This window comes from Anomaloglossus baeobatrachus, chromosome 3, assembly GCF_048569485.1.
Source record: "Anomaloglossus baeobatrachus isolate aAnoBae1 chromosome 3, aAnoBae1.hap1, whole genome shotgun sequence".
In the NCBI taxonomy this organism is placed as follows: Eukaryota; Metazoa; Chordata; class Amphibia; order Anura; family Aromobatidae; genus Anomaloglossus; species Anomaloglossus baeobatrachus.
In genome coordinates this window covers 327,364,398-327,386,828 of record NC_134355.1, presented here as the reverse complement: position 1 = coordinate 327,386,828, position 22,431 = coordinate 327,364,398, and the positions used below count along the sequence as shown (strand labels likewise).

Sequence of the window (22,431 nt, the reverse complement as noted above, 5' to 3'; positions counted from 1 at the left end):
AGGTGGACACATTGTTAACCAGACCATGGAGCTGCTATTAAAATCCAATGGACCTTGTGTATTACATTTCTCCTACATTACTTCTACAAGGGTCAAATGTGAGCTCGCCAGCCATCATTCACACTAAGGCTATGTGCCCACGCTGCGGAAAATGCGCGGATTTTGGCGCGGATTTCTCGCGGAAAAGCCGCGGATTTTCCAAAAATCTGCAGCACAGCTACTCCCCAGCCATTTCTATGGCATTTGGGAAATGCTGTGCCCACACTGCGGATTTTTCCGCAGCGGAAATCGTGCGGAAAAATCTGCAGCATGTCAATTATTGTTGCGGATTTCTCCGCAGGGTCCCATATACTTACCTGCCTTGATAGAGACCCGAGTCACTTTCTCCGTCCGGTGTACAGCAGCGCGGTGGATCCAGCCAGGTACAGGAAGGAAGAGGTGGGCGGGGCCTGCACGAGCTCCGGTCATGTGACAGTCGGAGCTAGTTCAGGCCCGCCCACCTCCAGCACAGTGCACCAGACGCTGACAGTGACCCGGCCGCCGGAAAGCGAGGTGCTGCATGATGGAGGTAAGTATGAGCACCCCAATCACTGCAGCACTTGTTCTGCATTGAGGATGCAGTGCCGAAGCCATGGTACTGTATCCTCAATGCAGAATGCCCGCACCATATCCGCAGGACATTCCGCTGTACATCCGCAGCATTGAAACAGAGAAAGTTCTGTTGCGGATTTCTGGGAGCACCTGCGGAATGTCCTGCGGATATAACCACAGGACACGGTCCCCGTGGGCACATAGCCTAAGTGTTGTACCCTTAAACTTTAAATTGCCCACTAATTATGGTCTCCAACCTCCATTAAGTCAAGCACATATATTCATATAGGAAAGCAACTGTACCTGTATGAGATCTTAAATGTTTTTTTAATTGAGCAGAGTCCATGAACGTTCGCTGGCAGACTTTACAATCTCGTAACCCCTCGCCTTAATATGGATGCATAAAAAAAAAAAAGAAAACACAAGTATGCATTAGAATACAATGTTTATTTTTTTCAGGGTTTTTTTCCTCTAGAGCATAAATAAGCACATTTGCAAGGGCTTATCAAGGACTTTTTTTCTCCCCAGAATGTGCCCCAGCACTAACAGGCAGGTAGCTAAGTATTTACCTGTTGTGCCCGGTGCCGATCACACACTGACGGATCAGCTGGGACACAGGTATGGAAGCGCCCAGATCACATTGCATCAAGCGATTTTCTGATAAAGACCTTACAGCTCGAAACATTGTAGTCGCTTATCCCCTTGCCTTCTACTGTCCACCGTCTATATTTCTAAATAAATCTCACTGTTGCATGAAAAACTATTGCAGAGTGCGGTGAACTTTATTATATACTACCTGGGAAGCTATATCCCATCTATCAGCACCTCTTAATTTAACCGGCTGCGTGCACACTAATTCTATCATTAATGTTATCATAATATGCAGTGGGGAACGGGCTGCCATACTGCGCAGGGAGTCGGGGTCAATCGGCATGACATCAGCTATCAGGTCCCATTGATAGAGGAGCAGTGAAGAAGAAAAGCTGCTCTGTTTACATGGAGCTGAATCGCCGGCAGGAGCGGACTGTGACAGCGATGTGTCAACGTCGCATACAGCAGGCAGGTAGTCAGCAACTATGTGCCTTAAAAACGAAGATTGGGATAACCTCCAACTCTAGAATAACATACCCCCAAGATATGAAATTCAGAAATATTAAAATCGGCGGGAGTTTAACTTAGGCCAGTGACAATTATTTTTAATCTGTGTATTAGAGATATTTCACTGTCCAAAAAAAGTGGAGCAAGATATGTACTAGGCTGACTTTACACTACTGTGCGCCTTGTGATTACGGTAGGTGAAGACATATACTACAGTATACACACAGTAAGTGCAGGCTTCTTCAAGATTTTTGGACATATAGCACCTTTAGTCACCAGGTATTAGACAAATGTCTACACTGTGTGCAGAATTATTAGGCAAATGAGTATTTTGATCACGTGATACTTTTTATACATGTTGTCCTACTCCAAGCTGTATAGGCTTGAGAGCTAACTACCAATTAAGTAAATCAGGTGATGTGCATCTCTGTAATAAAGAGGGGTGTGGTGTAATGACATCAACACCCTATATAAGGTGTGCTTAATTATTAGGCAACTTCCTTTCCTTTGGCAAAATGGGTCAGAAGAGAGATTTGACGGGCTCTGAAAAGTCCAAAATTGTGAGATGTCTTGCAGAGGGATGCAGCAGTCTTGAAATTGCCAAACTTTTGAAGCGTGATCACCGAACAATCAAGCGTTTCATGGCAAATAGCCAACAGGGTCGCAAGAAGCATGTTTGGCAAAAAAGGCGCAAAATAACTGCCCATAAATTGAGGAAAATCAAGTGTTAAACTGCCAAGATGTCATTTGCCACCAGTTTGTCCATATTTCAGAGCTGCAACGTTACTGGAGTATTAAAAAGAACAAGGTGTGCTATACTCTGGGACATGGCCAAGGTAAGGAAGGATGAAAAATAACCACCTTTGAACAAGAAATATAAGATAAAACGTCAAGACCGAGCCAAGAAATATCTTAAGACTGATTTTTCAAAGGTTTTATGGACTGATGAAATGAGAGTGACTCTTGATGGGCCAGATGGATGGGCCAGAGGCTGGATCAGTAAAGGGCAGAGAGCTCCACTCCGACTCAGACGCCAGCAAGGTGGAGGTGGGGTACTGGTATGGGCTGGTATCATCAAAGATTAACTTGTGGGACCTTTTTGGGTTGAGGATGGAGTGAAGCTCAACTCCCAGACCTGCTGCCAGTTTCTGGAAGACAACTTCTTCAAGTAGTGGTACAGGAAGAAGTCGGTATCGTTCAAGAAAACATGATTTTCATGCAGGAAAATGCTCCATCACATGCATCCAACTACTCCACAGCGTGGCTGGCCAGTAAAGGTCTAAAAGATGAAAAGAAGGGAATTTTGTTTACTTACCGTAAATTCCTTTTCTTCTAGCTCCAATTGGGAGACCCAGACAATTGGGTGTATAGCTTCTGCCTCCGGAGGCCACACAAAGTATTACACTTAAAAGTGTAAAGCCCCTCCCCTTCTGCCTATACACCCCCCGTGCATCACGGGCTCCTCAGTTTTGGTGCAAAAGCAAGAAGGAGGAAAACTTATAAATTGGTCTAAAGTAAATTCAATCCGAAGGAATTTCGGAGAACTGAAACCATTCAACATGAACAACATGTGTACACAAATAACAACAGCCCGAAGGAAACAGGGGCGGGTGCTGGGTCTCCCAAGAAGAAGAAAAGGAATTTACGGTAAGTAAACAAAATTCCCTTCTTCTTTGTCGCTTCATTGGGAGACCCAGACAATTGGGACGTCCAAAAGCAGTCCCTGGGTGGGTAAAATAAAACCTCGTAATAGAGCCGTAAAACGGCCCCTTCCTACAGGTGGGCAACCGCCGCCTGAAGGACTCGCCTACCTAGGCTGGCATCTGCCGAAGCATAGGTATGCACCTGATAGTGTTTCGTGAAAGTGTGCAGGCTCGACCAGGTAGCTGCCTGACACACCTGCTGAGCCGTAGCCTGGTGCCGCAAAGCCCAGGACGCACCCACGGCTCTGGTAGAATGGGCCTTCAGCCCTGAGGGAACCGGAAGCCCAGAGGATCGGTAAGCTTCGAGAATTGGTTCCTTGATCCACCGAGCCAGGGTTGATTTGGAAGCCTGTGACCCTTTATGCTGGCCAGCGACAAGGACAAAGAGTGCATCCGAGCGGCGCAGGGGTGCCGCACGAGAAATGTAGAGTCTGAGTGCTCTCACCAGATCTAACAAGTGCAAATCCCTTTCACATTGGTGAACTGGATGAGGACAAAAAGAGGGTAAGGAGATATCCTGATTGAGATGAAAGGGGGATAGCACCTTAGGGAGAAATTCCGGAACCGGACGCAGAACCACCTTGTCCTGGTGAAACACCAGGAAAGGGGCTTTGCATGACAGCGCTGCTAGCTCAGACACTCTCCGAAGTGATGTGACTGCTACTAGGAAGACCACTTTCTGCGAAAGGCGTGAGAGAGAAATATCCTTCATTGGCTCGAAAGGTGGTTTCTGAAGAGCCATCAGCACCCTGTTCAGATCCCAGGGTTCTAACGGCCGCTTGTAAGGAGGGACTATGTGACAAACCCCCTGCAGGAACGTGCGTACCTGTTGAAGTCTGGCTAGGCGCTTCTGAAAAAACACAGAGAGCGCTGAGACTTGTCCCTTAAGGGAGCCGAGCGACAAACCTTTTTCCAATCCGGATTGAAGGAAGGAAAGAAAAGTGGGCAAGGCAAATGGCCAGGGAGAAAAACCCTGATCAGAGCACCAAGATAAGAATATCCTCCACGTCCTGTGGTAGATCTTGGCGGACGTTGGTTTCCTAGCCTGTCTCATAGTGGCAATGACCTCTTGAGATAACCCTGAAGACGCTAGGATCCAGGACTCAATGGCCACACAGTCAGGTTGAGGGCCGCAGAATTCAGATGGAAAAACGGCCCTTGAGACAGCAAGTCTGGTCGGTCTGGTAGTGCCCACGGTTGGCCCACCGTGAGATGCCACAGATCCGGGTACCACGACCTCCTCGGCCAGTCTGGAGCGACGAGGATGGCGCGGCAGCAGTCGGACCTGATCTTGCGTAACACTCTGGGCAACAATGCCAGAGGAGGAAACACATAAGGGAGTTGAAACTGCGACCAGTCCTGAACTAAGGCGTCTGCCGCCAGAGCTCTGTGATCTTGAGACCGTGCCATGAATGTCGGGACCTTGTTGTTGTGCCGGGACGCCATTAGGTCGACGTCCGGCATCCCCCAGCGGCAACAGATCTCTTGAAACACGTCCGGGTGAAGGGACCATTCCCCTGCGTCCATGCCCTGGCGACTGAGAAAGTCTGCTTCCCAGTTTTCTACGCCCGGGATGTGAACTGCGGATATGGTGGAGGCTGTGGCTTCCACCCATAGCAGGATCCGCCGGACTTCCTGGAAGGCTTGCCGACTGCGTGTTCCGCCTTGGTGGTTGATGTATGCCACCGCTGTGGAGTTGTCCGACTGAATTTGGATCTGCTTGCCTTCCAGCCACGGCTGGAACGCCTTTAGGGCAAGATACACTGCCCTTATCTCCAGAACATTGATCTGAAGGGAGGACTCTGGCTGAGTCCAAGTACCCTGAGCCCTGTGGTGGAGAAAGACCGCTCCCCACCCTGAAAGACTCGCGTCTGTCGTGACCACCGCCCAGGATGGGGGTAGGAAGGATTTCCCCTTCGACAATGAAGTGGGAAGAAGCCACCACCGAAGGGAGGCTTTGGTTGCCTGAGAAAGGGAGACGTCGACTTCCTGTCCCATTTGCGGAGAATGTCCCATTGAAGTGGACGCAGATGAAACTGCGCAAAAGGAACTGCCTCCATTGCTGCTACCATCTTCCCTAGGAAGTGCATGAGGCGCCTCAAGGGGTGTGACTGACCTTGAAGGAGAGATTGCACCCCTGTCTGTAGTGAACGCTGTTTCTCCAGCGGAAGCTTCACTATCGCTGATAGAGTATGAAACTCCATGCCAAGATATGTCAGTGATTGGGCCGGTGTCAGATTTGACTTTGGAAAATTGATGATCCACCCGAAACTCTGGAGAGTCTCCAGAGCAATGTTCAGGCTGTGTTGGCATGCCACTTGAGAGGGTGCCTTGACAAGCAGATCGTCTAAGTAAGGGATCACCGAGTGTCCCTGAGAGTGCAGAACTGCTACTACTGTTGCCATGACCTTGGTGAAGACCCGTGGGGCTGTCGCCAGGCCGAAAGGCAGTGCCACGAACTGAAGGTGTTCGTCCCCTATGGCGAAACGCAGGAAGCGCTGATGCTCTGGTACAATCGGTACGTGGAGATAAGCATCTTTGATGTCGATTGATGCTAGGAAATCTCCTTGGGACATTGAGGCGATGACGGAGCGGAGCGATTCCATCCGGAACCGCCTGGTTTTTACGTGTTTGTTGAGCAGTTTTAGGTCCAGAACAGGACGGAAGGATCCGTCCTTTTTTGGCACCACGAACAAGTTGGAGTAAAAACCGTGACCCTGTTGCTGAAAAGGAACAGGGATCACCACTCCTTCTGCCTTCAGAGTGCACACCGCCTGAAGAAGAGCATCGGCTCGCTCGGGGGCGGAGATGTTCTGAAGAATCGAGTCGGAGGACGAGAGCTGAACTCTATCCTGTAACCGTGAGACAGAATGTCTCTCACCCAACGGTCTTTTACCTGTGGCAGCCAGGCGTCGCAAAAACGGGAGAGCCTGCCACCGACCGAGGATGCGGTGTGAGGAGGCCAAAAGTCATGAGGTGGCCGCTTTGGGAGCGGTTCCTCCGGCGGTCTTTTTAGGACGTGACTTAGACCGCCATGAATCGGAGTTCCTCTGATCCTTCTGAGGCCTTTTGGACGAGGAGAATTGAGACCTGCCCGCGGACCGAAAGGACCGAAACCTCGATTGTACCTTCCGTTGTTGAGGTCTGTTTGGTTTGGACTGGGGTAAGGATGAGTCCTTTCCCTTGGATTGTTTAATGATTTCGTCCAATCGCTCACCAAACAGGCGGTCGCCAGAAAATGGCAAACCGGTTAAGAACTTTTTGGAAGCAGAGTCTGCCTTCCATTCACGTAGCCACATGGCCCTGCGTACTGCCACCGAATTGGCGGATGCTACCGCCGTACGGTTCGCAGAGTCCAGGACAGCATTAATGGCGTAGGACGCAAACGCCGACGCCTGAGAGGTTAAGGACACCACTTGCGGAGCAGACGTACGTGTGACTGCATTAATCTGCGCGTGACAAGCTGAGATAGCTTGGAGTGCCCATACGGCTGCGAATGCTGGAGCAAAAGACGCGCCGATAGCTTCATAGATGGATTTCAACCAGAGCTCCATCTGTCTGTCAGTGGCATCTTTGAGTGAAGCCCCATCTTCCACTGCAACTATGGATCTAGCCGCCAGTCTGGAGACTGGAGGATCCACCTTGGGACACTGAGCCCAGCCCTTGACAACGTCAGGGGGGAAGGGATAACGTGTATCCTTAAGGCGCTTGGAAAAACGCTTATCTGGACAAGCTCGGTGTTTCTGGACTGCCTCTCTGAAGTCAGAGTGATCCAGAAACGTACTCATTGTACGCTTGGGAAACCTGAAACGGAATTTCTCCTGCTGAGAAGCTGACTCCTCGATTGGAGGAGCTGGGGGAGAAAGATCCAACACCTGATTGATGGTCGCTATAAGGTCATTCACTATGGCGTCGCCTTCAGGTGTATCTAGGTTGAGAGCGGCCTCAGGATCAGAATCCTGATCTGCTACCTCCGCTTCATCATCCAGAGAGTCCTCCTGCTGAGACCCTGAACAGTGTGATGAAGTCGAGGGAATTTCCCAGCGAGCCCGCTTAGGCGGCCTGGGACTGCGGTCCGTGTCAGAGACCTCACCCTGGGACCTATGAGTCACCCCAGGAGCACTTTGCTGCTCCAACTGAGGGGGGCCTGGGGTCAATGATTCAACAGTGCCCGGGGCCTGTGTTACCGGTCTGGACTGCAAGGCTTCTAGTATCTTAGCAGACCATTTATCCATACTCTCAGAAAGTTTGTCAGCAAATACTGCAAACTCCGTCCCTGTCACCTGAACAGTGGTAGCAGGTGGTTCCACCTGGGCCACCAGTAACAGAGGCTCCGGCTGAGTAAGTGCCACAGGGGCCGAGCATTGCACACAATGAGGGTCGGTGGAACCTGCCGGTAGTATAGCCGCACATGAGGTACAGGTTGCAAAGTAAGCCTGTGCTTTGGCACCCTTGCTTTTTGCGGACGCCATGCTGTTGTCTCCTCTGAGTACAATTCAGGAGGGTATATAGCCAAAAATCAACAGTGCGACCGTACAGTGTAAATGTATAGCATATAAGCATATATATATATATGTACACTTCGGCACTCAGTGGGGCCAGCACCACAGGTGCTGCTTACCGACCGCTCAAAGCGGTTGTGTGATCACCAGATTCCCTGCCTGGGCCTCCCAGAGCCGTGTTGTCTCTCCTCTCCAGCGTCAGAAGTGCTGACAGGAATGGCTGCCGGCGTTCTGTGGGGAGGAGGGGGCCGTGGGCGTGCCCTAGAAAGTGCGGGAATCTGGTGCCCCACGATGCTCAGTGAGGGGGGAGGAGGATACAAAGTATGCTCCAGCCCTCAGCGCTGACGTCCTGTGCAGCGTCCCGCCCTTCCCCTGACTGGCAGGCCTGGGGGCGGGAATATGCGATACTAGGCCGCAAAAGCCGGGGACTAAAGTTATAAGCGCGGCCGGCAAATAAGCGCGGTCGGCGCGGTAGTCCCCGGCGCACTAACACACCCAGCAGTGCTGCAGTGTGTATGGCACAAGCGCTCCATGCGCGGTCCCCAAGGGGACACAGAGTACCTCACAGTAGCAGGGCCTTGTCCCTGACGATACCCGGCTCCTGTCCAGCAGATTCCCCAGGGGCTGCGGAGGGAGCACGGTCCCAGTGCCTGGAGACCGATTAGGATCCCACTTCACCCAGAGCCCTTAAGGGATGGGGAAGGAAAACAGCATGTGGCTCCTGCCTATGTACCCGCAATGGGTACCTCAACCTTAACAACACCGCCGACCAGAGTGGGGTGAGAAGGGAGCATGCTGGGGGCCCTGTTATGGGCCCTCTTTTCTTCCATCCGACCTAGTCAGCAGCTGCTGCTGACTAAGATGTGGAGCTATGCGTGGATGTATGCCTCCTTCGCACAAAGCATAAAAACTGAGGAGCCCGTGATGCACGGGGGGTGTATAGGCAGAAGGGGAGGGGCTTTACACTTTTAAGTGTAATACTTTGTGTGGCCTCCGGAGGCAGAAGCTATACACCCAATTGTCTGGGTCTCCCAATGGAGCGACAAAGAAAAATAATGACATGGCCCCCTTGTTCACCTGATCTGAACCCCATAGAGAACCTGTGGCCCCTCATAAAATGTGAGATCTACAGGGAGGGAAACCAGTACACCTCTCGGAACAGTGTCTGGGAGGCTGTGGTGGCTGCTGCACGCAATGTTGATCGTAAACATAATCAAGCAACTAACAAAATCTATGGATGGTAGGCTGTTGAGTGTCATCATAAAGAAAGATGGCTATATTGGTCACTAATTGTTTGGGGTTTGGTTTTTGCATGTCAGAAATGTTTATTTCTAAATTTTGTGCAGTTATATTGGTTTACCTGGTGAAAATAAACAAGTGAGATGGAATATATTTGGTTTTTATTAAGTTGCCTAATAATTTACACAGTAATAGTTACCTGCACAAACAGATATCCTCCTAAGATAGCCAAATCTAAAAAAAAAACAAACACTCCAACTTCCAAAAATATTAAGCTTTGATATTTAGGAGTCTTTTTGGGTTGATTGAGAACATAGTTGTTGATCAATAATAATAAAAAAAAAAAACCTCTAAAATAAAACTTGCCTAATAATTCTGCACACGATGTACTGTATATTACAAGCTCTAAAGATTACTTTTCAAGATTCACAATGCCAACCTTGCCAGAGGTTTTTGTGGCTGTATACAGGCTATTATATTTATTTTTTTAAAGGAACAAGTCAAGTCATAGTCGAGGAAATTTTAAAAACCAAGCATGAAATAAAAAAAAATGTATTTCCTATTATTTAGTGATGAGCGCAGTACAGGGTTACTGTACACTTTAAATGGTTAGTCCAACCCCAGCTAACGTAAGAGTAGTATGGTAAGGCTGGGGACAAATGGGCATTAATGAGCGTCAATTCCATGACACTCAGCTCCTGCACTGCTGCGAGCCTAAGCCGAGTGTCATACGATTGATATGCCACTGTGCTGCAATCAGAGCACAGTGGCGGAGGACAGGACGGGCGCTGCGGAGGGGAGGGAGTAATCTCCCCAGCTCCTCCGTTGTTAGCTGATGTGATTCTCGCACTGCATTCGCATTACACTTATGTAATGCAAGTGCAATGCGATGTTTCTCTCACACCCATACACTTGAATGGGTGCAATTCAAAACTAATCGGATTCCACCCGCAGCATGCTGTGATTGTTTTCTTGGTCCGATTAGGGACGAGAAAAAAAAAAAATCACTCATGCGAGCGGCCCCATAGAGTAACATGGGTGCGGGTAGAATACGATTTTTCATCGCATTCCACTCATTCAGTTTTACTTGCCATGTGTGCTCAGCCTAAAATAGATGATGATATATGGCCATTGGAAGAGCATAACTTCCATTAGAACAATACTACGGATGTACGTACCTATATGGACACGATAGTGACTTTTCAGTTGCCTCTTTTGAGTAAAGAACTTTCCACATTTGTCACAAGTAAACGATTTTTTCTCTGCAGAAGTAAAGAAACAATATAGTCAGCAAAAAGCAACATAATAGGAGGGATGTGGTCACAGGCTTTGTACTGCTTTGCCAGCGTTTTCTCTCTTCTGTATACTAGTTATTGATGTATGAATGTCATAGGGAGGGAAGCTATAAGATGTGATCTCTAAGATTTGGACCAATATAATATACTAGAAGGTGGCCCGATTCTAACGTATCGGGTAGTCTAGAATGTGTATGTACGTTAGCAGATTGAATAATTAGGTAATGAATGGACTGGGCGGGTTAGGTTTAATTTAGTATTCTTATAATTGCTTATTGGTTTTAAAATGACAAACAACAGAAGGAACATTTTAATAGAGGAGTCTAATGTTTAATGATGTCCATGGCTTGTAATGAAAGAAGGCCATGAACAGTGTACGGTTAAGTAAAAATATGCTGATGCTGTGATGTGGCCCAATGCTGGTATGTGCCCTCATCCTGCGGGCTAATGTGTGCGGGGGACGGAAAGCGGGGGTGGGGAGCCGAGCGGGGCCATGGCGCTGAGGACATCAGTGCCGGGGACTGCATGGCTGGGGACAGGTGACTATCCATTTGCGTGTGTGAGAGATATAGATAGATAGATATAAATAAAATCTATCTATGTATGTATGTATGTATGTATGTATGTATATAACATGTGTGTGTGTGTTTGTTCAGTGTATACATGAGGAGGGTGGAGCCGAGTGCGGTAATGTGTGCAGGGGGCGGAGGCGAGCGGTGGGTATGTGTCGGCTGGGTTGCCGGTGTGGGCTCCCGGGGGTGCAGCTGTCACCTGGGAGTTGGGGCGCCGTGTGGGTGCGGGGAAAGGTGTCGGGCGTTATCCTGTCGGCCCGTAGTTCGGGCTGTTCACTCAGCTGAGCCGTTGGTCGCAGGCTCTTTAGCGCGCGGTGTGGCGACGGTTGTCACTGTAATGACGTCATTTTGGACCAAGACAGACAGAATAAGGCAATTATATATATAGATTTCCCCAGCAGCTTCCACTGTCTGGCCATATTCTCCCCTAGCAGTTATTAGAAATAACAGGCAGCACATCTCCCTAGCAGTAGTAGTCAGTGGCCACTAAACAATGTACATGGCTTATATCCAATCTGCTGCCAGAGCATATTTCAGTTAATTGGTGGGAGTGTCGGGTTTCGAACCAAATGGTATCACAAATAGATGATCTATCCTACAGATGTTAGTCCCAGACTGTAGTATATGAACTATAGAAACGTACCTGCATGTATACGCATATGATCCATCAGGGAACTCTTGGTTGAAAGTGATTTACTGCACACAGTACAGCTATATGGTCTCTCTCCAGTGTGTATGCGCTCATGAACCCGCAGAGAATGTTTCTGGGCAAAACCTTTTCCACATTCAGCACAACTAAACGGACACTCTCCTGAAATATTACAGAAAAATAAAAAAAATTGGGCACTAAACATGCATTGAAGTGGAGTCACTTGACAAATATTAGGCTTAAATGGACAACTCTACCCCAGGATCCACTCACTATCTGGGCTCACAGATTAAGTATGCTTTCCGGCCCTACGGGAGAACGAGCACCATTTTGGACGTGTATATAGCTAACACTATAAACATAGAGCCCTAATTCATTGCAGTTTCTACACCAGAAATCTGGCATAAAAAGCTTTGAAAGGCTTCTACATTTTTGGGACTCGGTTTTCAAGTTAGTTTTGCCTATATCCACCAAAATGGATGGAACTGAGGCAGGATGGGGGCATGACGCCACAACTCTTCTAATTCATGATAAGCTGTGGTGTCTAGTGATGAAAGCACTATCATGCTGATGTGCTCGGTACTGGAAGTTGGACATTCGGACAAACTCGACTTAGTATTTAAGTATAATGGAAGTCAATGGGGAACTCAAGCATTTTTTCAGAAGGCCTTGAGGAAAAATGCTGGTGTTTCCCATTGAGTTCCATTATACTCAGTATTTAAAAGGGGTGGTTCATCCATATTTTTTTTTATTGTCTAGTTCGATATTATATAGAGAAACAATGTTTCTCTCAAATACCTTATGTTGGCAATAGTGCCTGTGAGAGGCGCTATTGCAGACTGCTGTTCCCCGCTCCGTGACGCCCAGCCTCCGTGACCTCGGGGATCCGGTGATGTCACGTCAAGTTCCTGACACCGCGGCTGGCCGCAATATCTGTGACTGATGGGCTGTGGGTGGTGTTTCACCGCTCGTCACAGCCCATCAGCTCCCTGCTCCCTCACAGCAAAACGCTGCAAGTAGGCGACACGCTGAGCTGTGACAAGCGGTGAAACACCGCCCACAGCTCAGTAAGTCAGGAAGATTGGGGCCGGCCGCAGGGATGTGACGTGTCCACAACTTGACGTGACGTCACCGGATCCCCGAGGTCACGGAGCCCGGGGATCACGGAGTGGGGAACAGCGGTCTGCAATAGAATAGCGCCTGTCACAGGCACTATTCCCAACATATGGTATTTGACAGAAACATTGTTTCTCAATACAATATCGATCTAAACAATAAAAAATATGGGTGAACCACCCTTTTAAGTCGAGCCCGTCATAGCATCTGACTGCTGGTTACAAGTATCAAGCACGGTAGTGCTCGCTCATCAATAGTGGAGTCCCTTAATATAGAAGTCTTCCTCCTCGCCTCTGGCGAGATGTATGCCACTTGTCAGACACTACTGATTTAATAAAAAGCATGTGCCTCTTATTTGATTAGGCACCTCTGCTTCTACTCTGCCCCTTCATCAAAATCAATGTGAAAATCGCCAGCCTTAATGAATCAGTGCTGCAGGGTTTTGGTATGGTCACAAGCTAACCATTCATATTTTTATAGTTTTAGGAGGCTGTTAATTTATTATATTAACTTTAAGGGCATATGGAAGTAAAATAAGGGGGTATGTTAACTAGCTTATCAATGGGGCACCCGTAAACAGGCGTAAATGTGCACAAGGCCTTTGGTGAAGTGGGGTCTGATCACACATAGGAGTTTGTAATATAGATGGGTAAATATATGCAGTGAGTGCATCTGGCGCTGGCCTTTATGCCCTGATCATCTGGAAATTACTACCGGTACAACATTTTTGGTGCTAATTTGGACTTATTTGTCAATTGAGGACAGTAGTTGTTAACTGAGAAAGTAGTATAGTATTCCTGGTGAACGCTAGAGATACCTGTATGAATTCTCCGGTGCATGACTAAGAAGTGCTTGTACTTGAACACTTTTCCGCAATCTTTGCAGGAAGCTTCAGAAGGAGGCAACTTTTTCTTGCCCGCAGACTGCTTTCCTGGTTCCTGCCCCTCATTGTCTTCTCCAACTTTATAATCTTGCAGCTTAATGGACCTCCGAGATCTGCGCTTGCTTTGCCTATTCTCTATAACTTGTTCTTCCTGAGGCTTGGGATTTAAGTCACATGTCACCTCCGCAGCAAAATCGGCAACTTCATGGTCATGTATCACACTTCCATTGGAATAACAAGACTCCTCAACACTTTCTGGGTTATTGGCAGGCTCTGTGACTTTCTCTGGCTCCGGCTCTGTCTCTTCGGTGTCCGTCTGATTGTTAGTTTGAGGAGCGTGTTTTTTTGGTCTTCCTCGTTTACGCTTGGAAGGTTCCTCGGCTTCATCCGTTTTATTTTCAGGTACTTCGGCCGGAGGTGTGAGTAGCTCCTGCTGATAATCTATATATGCTTTCACCAAATTATCGATTTTCAGAACATGTGCCGTTGACACGATTTGCTTCAAGCTTTTTTCACCTATATGTACATCTCCAGTGTACATAAACTGCAGTAAGGATTCAAAAACATCAGAAACGATTCCTTCTATGACATATACTGACTGGCCAATATTTCCCTCATCAGCAAACATCATGGAGAAATATTCACTGCTAGCAGCCAGAAGAGCTTTATGTGCCCGAAACTGCACATCCCCAACCATCAGCGTGATGTCACATAGGAAGTTCTTCTTCCTCTGCTCCTCTAAGCTGGAGAGAACCATGCCCACATGACCTTCAGAGTGGAAATTAATCCGTAATTCTGTGTCTGATTCTACCTGTTGGGCCGAGTCTTCCATTGTAGGAGGGGCCTAGAAAAAAAGAAAGCAAATCATTTAATGTTCTTATGTCATTTCTGCATTTAGAACTTAGTATTGAACCTAGTTGTCACCGCAGCTATGTGCAATCAGATTGCCTACATGATGAGAGCAGATTTTAGAACATTAAAGAGGTTTTCCGGGGCTCCAAGTAAATTTTTGCAGTCACTGTATGTGACTGCCAATTGACGAATCATGACAGTGTGCAATTTGTGCAGTCAGGATTCTGCTCCTTTGCTAGCTTCAGCAGTGTTCACAAGTGTATGCCATTTTCAAAAGAGTTGTCGTGTGGGCTACTAGCGTACCTTCTCGCAACAGAACAATGAGAAGAGCGGTAAGATTTGCTAGCCATCACGTGAACAAAAGTATATAAACAGTATACTTGTGGTCACATAATCGCACAGGCTGGCAAACAGTAGAATACTGACAGTGTGCATAATTGCATAGTCAAAAGAAAGCAGTCACTGACTGTAAAAACTTATGTGGAGCCTGGAAAACCCCTTTAAGAAATATGGCACAAATGTTTTCTGTGTAACTGTTACTGTTAAGATCTCACAGTAAAACGCAGTGTTCCATTCTGACACAGAAAATGAGCTCTTCCAGGCTATGGAGCGGATGCTGCCTGTAAAATAACTGTCTCCACTGATTATTTTAAATAAAAGGGGAGATACCAGTGTGATGTCCGCTCTCTGCTCTCACTACAGAGCTGTGTGTGATTATAAGAGCAGTCACACTGGTGTATGACTCGCACGAGTGCAATGCAAGAAACACTTGCATTGCACTCTGCCCCATTTAGGACAATGCTGCAGCTCAGAACTGCGTGTTTTTCCTCAGCCATAATCGGACTGAAGAAAAAAAATTGTAGCATGCTACGATCGTCTCGACTCTCTCATCACTCGCTCCCAAACAATTCTATGGGTGCAAGTGAAACGTCGGACTGCACTTGGACTACATCCAAGTGCAGTGCGATATACACAGAGCCTAACAATGGAGGAGCTAAGGGATTTATCCACAACAAGGCATCTGATATGAGGCCTACAGGTATGTCATTTTCGAGCATTCTATAACCAGTACGCCCACATTATCAGCTTAAAAAGGTGAAAGTGGTGCCAGGTCCCCTTTGAAGTGCCACTTCAAAGGAGACCTGGAAAGAGGTTTTTTTCAGCACTGGAGTGTGGAGTGGCGCTTTAAACGTAAGCCCGTCTTATACTTATCTTCCGACGACTTCATCTTCTTTCGATGCTACTCCGGTCCCATGTCGCTATCTTGTAGCAGTAACGTCTGACTGGCTGGCTGGAAGTCAGAAGTAACATCACAAGTTCCTAATGCAAGTCTATGAGAGCCAGAACGAGGCTCTAAGGCTGCTTTCACACATCAGTTTTTTGCCATCAGGTTCAATTCGGCGAAAATCCGTCGCATCAGTTTTTTCCACGAGTTCCTTCCGTTTTTTGACGGATCCATTGTGATACTGAGCATGCTCAGTTCAAAAAACTGGATCCGTCGTTGGATTCCATCATATGCTGGATGACGATGGATCCGGCCTCCATAGGCTTCCATTATACAACATGCCAGATGGCGCCAGATCCAGCGTGGTCCGGTTTTTTGCCGGAGACAAAAAACGTTCCATGCTGCATCCTTTCCGACAGCTGGACGAAGAAACTTCGCCGGATCCGGTGGACGCCGCATGATACGCAAGGCCATCCGTCACAATCCGGCGCTAATATAAGTCTATGGGGAATAAAATGTATCTGACACCGGATCCGTTTTATCCGCAATTCGCCGGATTGTGCCTGACAGCAAAAAACGGATGTGTGAAAGAGACCTTAAAGATGCATTGAGTTGTGACCTCCGACACACGCCATGAAACACTAGAGCTAGCGGCAGGTCACAAATCGCTGGAGACCGACCACTGCCTGTCAGTGATTAACAGATACCTCTTCTTTCAGTCATCTGCCCTCCCCGCAATCTAATAAATAATAATCTTTATTTCTATAGCACCAACATATTCCGTAGCGCTTTACAATTCAGGAGGATCATATACAAACAAGTAACAGTTATAGAAATACAATATTTAGAGGGAAAAAAAAAATACAACCCTGCTCGTGAGAGCTTACAATCTACAATGAGATGGGGGGAGAGGCAAGGTTCAAGTGCTTATTTACAATGACAATCCAACCATCTCACGGAAATGGGGCTGGATAATGGTTTCCTGGACCAGTGGGCCCGAGCCTTGAGATGCCTTTGGGTGCCATGGAGTTTGATGTGGAGCTATGTTGTGAGAGGTTGTAGAGGGACTATGTGAATCGAATCTGATTAGGGAGTGTGATAGGCCGCCCTAAAAAGATGCGTCTTTAGGGTGCGTCTGAAGCGGAGTAAGTTGTGATTTGTCGTAACTTCTTGGGGTAGAGCGTTCCAGAGGGTTGGTGCAGCTCGGAAGAAGTCTTGGATCCGGGAGTGGGAGGTTCGAATTAGTGTGGATGTTAGTCGAAAGTCGCTTGCAGAGCGTAGAGAACGGGTGGACTGATAGACAGAGAGGAGGTTGGAGATGTAGGGGGGTGCTGCACTGTGGAGAGCTTTGTGGGTGAGAACAAGCAGTTTGAATTGGATCCTATGATAATGGTTGGTGCAGCTCGGAAGAAGTCTTGGATCCGGGAGTGGGAGGTTCGAATTAGTGTGGATGTTAGTCGAAAGTCGCTTGCAGAGCATAGAGAATGGGTGGACTGATAGACAGAGAGGAGGTTGGAGATGTAGGGGGGTGCTGCACTGTGGAGAGCTTTGTGGGTGAGAACAAGCAGTTTGAATTGGATCCTATGATATATGGGCAGCCAGTGCAATGACTGGCATAGAGCAGAGGCATCCGAGTAGCGGTTAGCCAGATAGGTGACCCTGGCTGCTGCATTAAGGATTGACTGTAGAGGAGAGAGTCTAGTTAGGGGGAGACCAATTAATAGAGAGTTACAGTAGTCCAAGCGAGAGTGGATCAGGGCCACGGTGAGGGTTTTTGTCGTTTCCATAGTGAGAAAGGGGCGGATTCTAGAGATGTTCTTGAGGTGCAAGCGGCAGGTGCGGGCAAGAGATTGTATGTGGGAGGTGAAGGGGAGATCAGTGTCAAGTATAACCCCCAGGCAGCGGGCCTGCAGCCTAGGACTTATCGTTGTGCCACACACAGAGAGGGAGATATCAGGTTGAGGAAAGTTGGAAGATGGAGGGAAAAGAAGAAGTTCAGTTTTGGAAAGGTTAAGTTTCAGATAGAGAGCAGACATGATGTTGCAGACTGCAGTCAGGCAGTCACTTGTGTTCTGTAGTACAGCGGGGGTGAGCTCAGGGGAGGAGGTGTATAGCTGTGTGTCATCAGCATAAAGATGGTACTGAAAGCCAAATCTGCTGATGGTCTGACCAATTGGGGCAGTGTAGAGGGAGAAAAGAAGAGGGCCAAGGACTGAACCTTGAGGGACCCCAACAGTGAGAGGAAGAGGAGAAGATGTGGAGCCAGCAAATGATACACTGAATGAGCGGCCAGAAAGATAGGATGAGAACCAGGAAAGAACAGTGTCCTTTAGGCCGATAGAATGGAGCATAGAGAGAAGGAGATGGTGGTCAACAGTGTCAAAGGCAGCAGAAAGGTCAAGAAGAATAAGCAGAGAGTGGTCACCGTTACGTTTTGCTGTCAATAGGTCATTGGTCACTTTGACAAGGGCAGTTTCTGTTGAGTGTAAAGGGCGGAAGCCAGACTGTAAAGGATCTAGAAGAGAGTGAGAGGAGAGGTAGCGGGTGAGACGAGAGTAGACCAGGCGCTCCAAGAGTTTGGAGATGAAGGGGAGATTAGAGACTGGTCTGTAGTTGCTTGTGCAGGACGGATCGAGAGAAGGTTTTTTTAATAATGGAGTAATGATAGAGTGTTTGAGGGAGGAGGGGAAGATACCCGAAGAGAGAGAGAGATTGAAGATTTTAGTTAGGTGAGTGGTGACAACCGGAGAGAGTGTCTAGAGTAGAGGTGTGGGGAAGGGATCAGTAGGGCAAGTTGTAGGACAAGAGGAGGATAGGAGCCTGGAGACTTCCTCCTCTGTGACTGGGTCAAATGTGGAAAGTGAGCTGGATGGGATATGGGGAGGGATGGGATTCACAGGGCTTGGTGGCTGGGAGCTGATCTCTTGGCGGATGTTTTTAATTTTCTCTGTGAAATGCGAGGCCAGGTCATCAGCGTGAAGGTCTGTGATAGGGGTCTGTGCTTTGGGACTGAGGAGGGAGTGAAATGTGTCAGAGTTTTTTTGGATTGTTGGCAAGTGAGGAAATAAGGTTGGTGAAGTATGTCTGTTTGGCGAGGTGAAGGGAATAGTTATAGGTCCTTAACATGAACTTGTAGTGGATGAAGTTTTCTGGTGTGCGGGTTTTCCTCCATAGGCGTTCGGCGCTCCTGGAGCATCGCTGAAGAAGTAGAGTTTGGGATGTGAGCCAGGGCTGTTTTACTCTGTGTTTGGTCTTTCTAAGGGTGAGGGGCGCTACTTGGTCTAGCGTAGTCCTGAGTGTGTCATTGTAGTGCTTTACAGCCAGATCAGGACAGGAAAGTGAGGATATAGGGGACAGTGATGCGTGTAAAGAGTCTGAAAGTGTCTGAGAATCGATGGCCTGTAGGTTTCTGAATGTGTGATTGGTGGGAGTGTGCTGGGGCGGACGAGGGTTTGTGAGCTTGAAGGAGAGGATGTTGTGGTCAGAGAGGGGAAGAGGTGAGTTGTCAAAGTCAGAGATTGAGCAGAGGCGGATAAAGACCAGGTCAAGGGTGTTACCATCTTCATGTGTCTCAGAGGATGAGAGCTGTGAGAGGCCAAGGGAGGTGGTGAGAGATAGAAGCTGGGATGCAGAAGGGGAGGAGGGGCTGTTCATGGGGATGTTAAAGTCTCCTAGGATCAGGGTTGGTAACTCTGAGGACATGAAGTGTGGCAGCCAGGCTGAAAAGTGGTCAAGGAACTGGGTGGGTGAGCCTGGTGGACGGTATATGACAGCTACTCTGAGGGGAAGGGGATAGAAGAGGCCTAATGGTGTGGACCTCAAAGGATGGGAATGAGAGTGATGGAGCTGGGGGGATGACCTGGAAAGTGCATTGTGGGGACAGTAGTAAGCCTACTCCACCACCATGTCTGTTTCCAGGTCTTGGTGAATGGGAAAAGTGTAAACCACCATGAGAGATGGCAGCAGGGGAAGTAGTATCAGAATCCTGAATCCAGGTTTCAGTTAGGCCTAGTAAGTTAAGAGAGTTATTGAGAAAGAGGTTGTGGATGTAAGGAAGCTTGTTACATACAGACCGTGGATTCCAGAGAGCACAATTAAAAGAGGGAAGTGAGGGTGTACAGGGAATGTTAATAATATTATCAGGGTTTCTATGGGAGGTGGGGGAGGGGGTAAAGTTAGCCTGGGGTGGACCGGGATTAGGAGAGATATCACCTGAAAGAAGTAGGAGTAGAAGGAGAAAGGTCAGATGGTTTTTGGACTTGTGGCATGGCTTTTTTTGGAAGTCCCTGGAGCTTGATTGAATCAGATTATTAAGATAGGTGAAAAGAGCCTGGGAGCTGTACATAGGAGAGGGGAGGAGAACAAAGCAACTAAAGCAAACACCATTATTTCTCATGACGGTGCAAGCACAGAAAGCTCCTGATGAGGTAAACTGTCACTCTCAAATGTGATCTTCATAGTTTGGAGATTGTGCCAGACATTTACCGTTCTTTGACAGCCACTACAGAAAGGTGCAGAAGGCCCTTCGCTCGCCCCGGCCGTACAGGGGGCCATTCGCTCGCCCCGGCCGTACAGGGGGCCATTCGCTCGCCCCGGCCGTACAGGGGGCCATTCGCTCGCCCCGGCCGTACAGGGGGCCATTCGCTCGCCCCGGCCGTACAGGGGGCCATTCGCTCGCCCCGGCCGTACAGGGGGCCATTCGCTCGCCCCGGCCGTACAGGGGGCCATTCGCTCGCCCCGGCCGTACAGGGGGCCATTCGCTCGCCCCGGCCGTACAGGGGGCCATTTGCTTGCTCCACCACCAGTCGTCCTTGTGAAGACGATGAAGATCACCCCCACCCATGTAAGCTTTACTCATGAGAAGCTTTCTGTGCGTGCACCGTCACAGGGAATGATGGCGCTTTCACTAGATTCTGGCATAGACGTGACCTGTCAATCACTGACAGGCAGGGAGGAGAGGGAGGACGGGCAGCAGAGCTGTGCACTTGTGGCTCATCTGCATAACAGACCCACAGCACATCTCCCTGACAGAAGCAGACCACTATGGTATAGCTCAGCATTACAGTGCCCACACACAGATGGCATTAGTCTGGGGTAGAAAACCCAATGACAGGTTCACAGTAAAGGCTGCTGCACATGATACAGCAGGCGGTATATGGCTGCCCCGGTAACACAACGACCTCACGTGCGCTCCCTGCCCCCGCCATGCCACTACTGTCAGCAAAGTGACTGCACCGAATAACCGTAAAAAGCGCAACTTCAAAATAATATCGGAGGAACAACCAGAACACAAGTAACCGAGCAACGGCGACCGCCACAACTTACACTCACCCGGATACACAGGCGAAGCGCACACAATGACGTCACTATCATGTGACCGCACATAGTGATGACATCGGCCAGCGCCTCGCCCCCGTGAAAAGCCGGAAGTCAACAAGGACGGTGGAGCAGTGTGGCGGTGGAAGCAGTGGGCGGAAAGCTGATAGCGCCTCTCTGCAGCGCCCTCTGGTGGTAAATTCATGGAACTGCGTTATTTTGTACTGGCGATGGATTCCGCTCTGACGGAAGAAAATCCTGTAAATGGCGCGCACTTTCAAATGCATCCGTGGTATTATATGTGTTGAAATTTATTACAGTTGTATTTATTTTCAGTACTTTTAGCAGTTGTTTTTGCCTTCACTTTGATGCACAGCTATACTATAACACATGAAGGTATAAGTTTGCATCTTCATGAAATAAAATATTGCTTTATATGAGGGGACATAAGACAATAGGCCCTGATTCATCATTTACATTGATTCTTAAGTCTCTTCTTTTTGTCTTGCGATATTTGCTGCCGTTTTCTGCACCAAATTCTTTAAAATGAAGCCCGAGGTTCACAAATTGTGCATAAAATATTAAAACATTCCCTTTATTACTGGCTTTAGCCTTTTTACAACTTATAAAAGGCAAAATACCAGGCGCATGCTATCACCGGAATTCAGCGCATCTTATCATGCACCTCACAAGATATGTGACTGCAATCAAGCACCGGAGTAAGGCGGCGTCACACGGTACGATATATTGTGCGATCGCACGAGTGATCGTACCCGCCCCGTCGTTTGTGTGTCACGGGCAATTAGTTGCCCGTGGCGCACAAAGTCGTTAACCCCCTGTCACACGCACTTACCTCCTGGACGACGTCGCTGTGGGCGGTGAACATCCTCTTCCTGAAGGGGGAGGGACGTTCGGCGTCACACAGCGGCCGGTCAATAGAAGCGAAGGGGCGGAGATGTAACAACCCGCCCACCTCCTTCCTTCCGCATTGCCGGCGGGACGCAGGTACACTGTGTTCGTCATTCCCGGGGTGTCACACGGAGCACAGAAGGAGGACCAACATTTTGAAAATGAACGCCGTGTCAACAAGCAACGATAAGGTGAGTATTTTTGCTCCTTCACAGTCGTTCGTAGCTGTCACACGCTACGATATGTCTAACGATGCCATATGTGCGTCATGGAATCCGTAACCCCGACGACATATCGCCCGATATATCGTAGCGTGTGACGCCGCCCTAAGACTTCCAGGGTAATCTATACCTGTACCATGATGAATTTGTCAGGCAGGCTTTAACATGCCTCGCCCCACCCTGGGCTGTGCCCACTTTGGCAAAGCTGGCTGTAAGTTGCATGAAGACGTCAAAAGTTGTAATTTATTTTGGAACTTTAC

The 22,431-nt window shown here is 48.4% G+C and overlaps 1 protein-coding gene across 1 annotated transcript in view; it reads right to left on the bottom strand.

Annotated features, from left to right (window-relative positions):
* ZBTB24 (zinc finger and BTB domain containing 24) overlaps positions 1-21,111 on the bottom strand; it is a 28,402-nt gene extending 7,291 nt beyond the window's left edge. Inside the window, exons 1-5 of the mRNA XM_075338348.1 lie at positions 21,057-21,111; positions 13,583-14,492; positions 11,644-11,811; positions 10,312-10,395; positions 895-978 (exon numbers count right to left, since the gene is read on the bottom strand). Of these exons, the coding sequence (XP_075194463.1) occupies positions 895-978; positions 10,312-10,395; positions 11,644-11,811; positions 13,583-14,492; positions 21,057-21,110 (1,300 nt within the window). The 5' untranslated portion in view covers position 21,111. The remainder of the gene's footprint in view (positions 1-894; positions 979-10,311; positions 10,396-11,643; positions 11,812-13,582; positions 14,493-21,056) is intronic.
* Between the last annotated feature and the right edge of the window lie 1,320 nt (positions 21,112-22,431).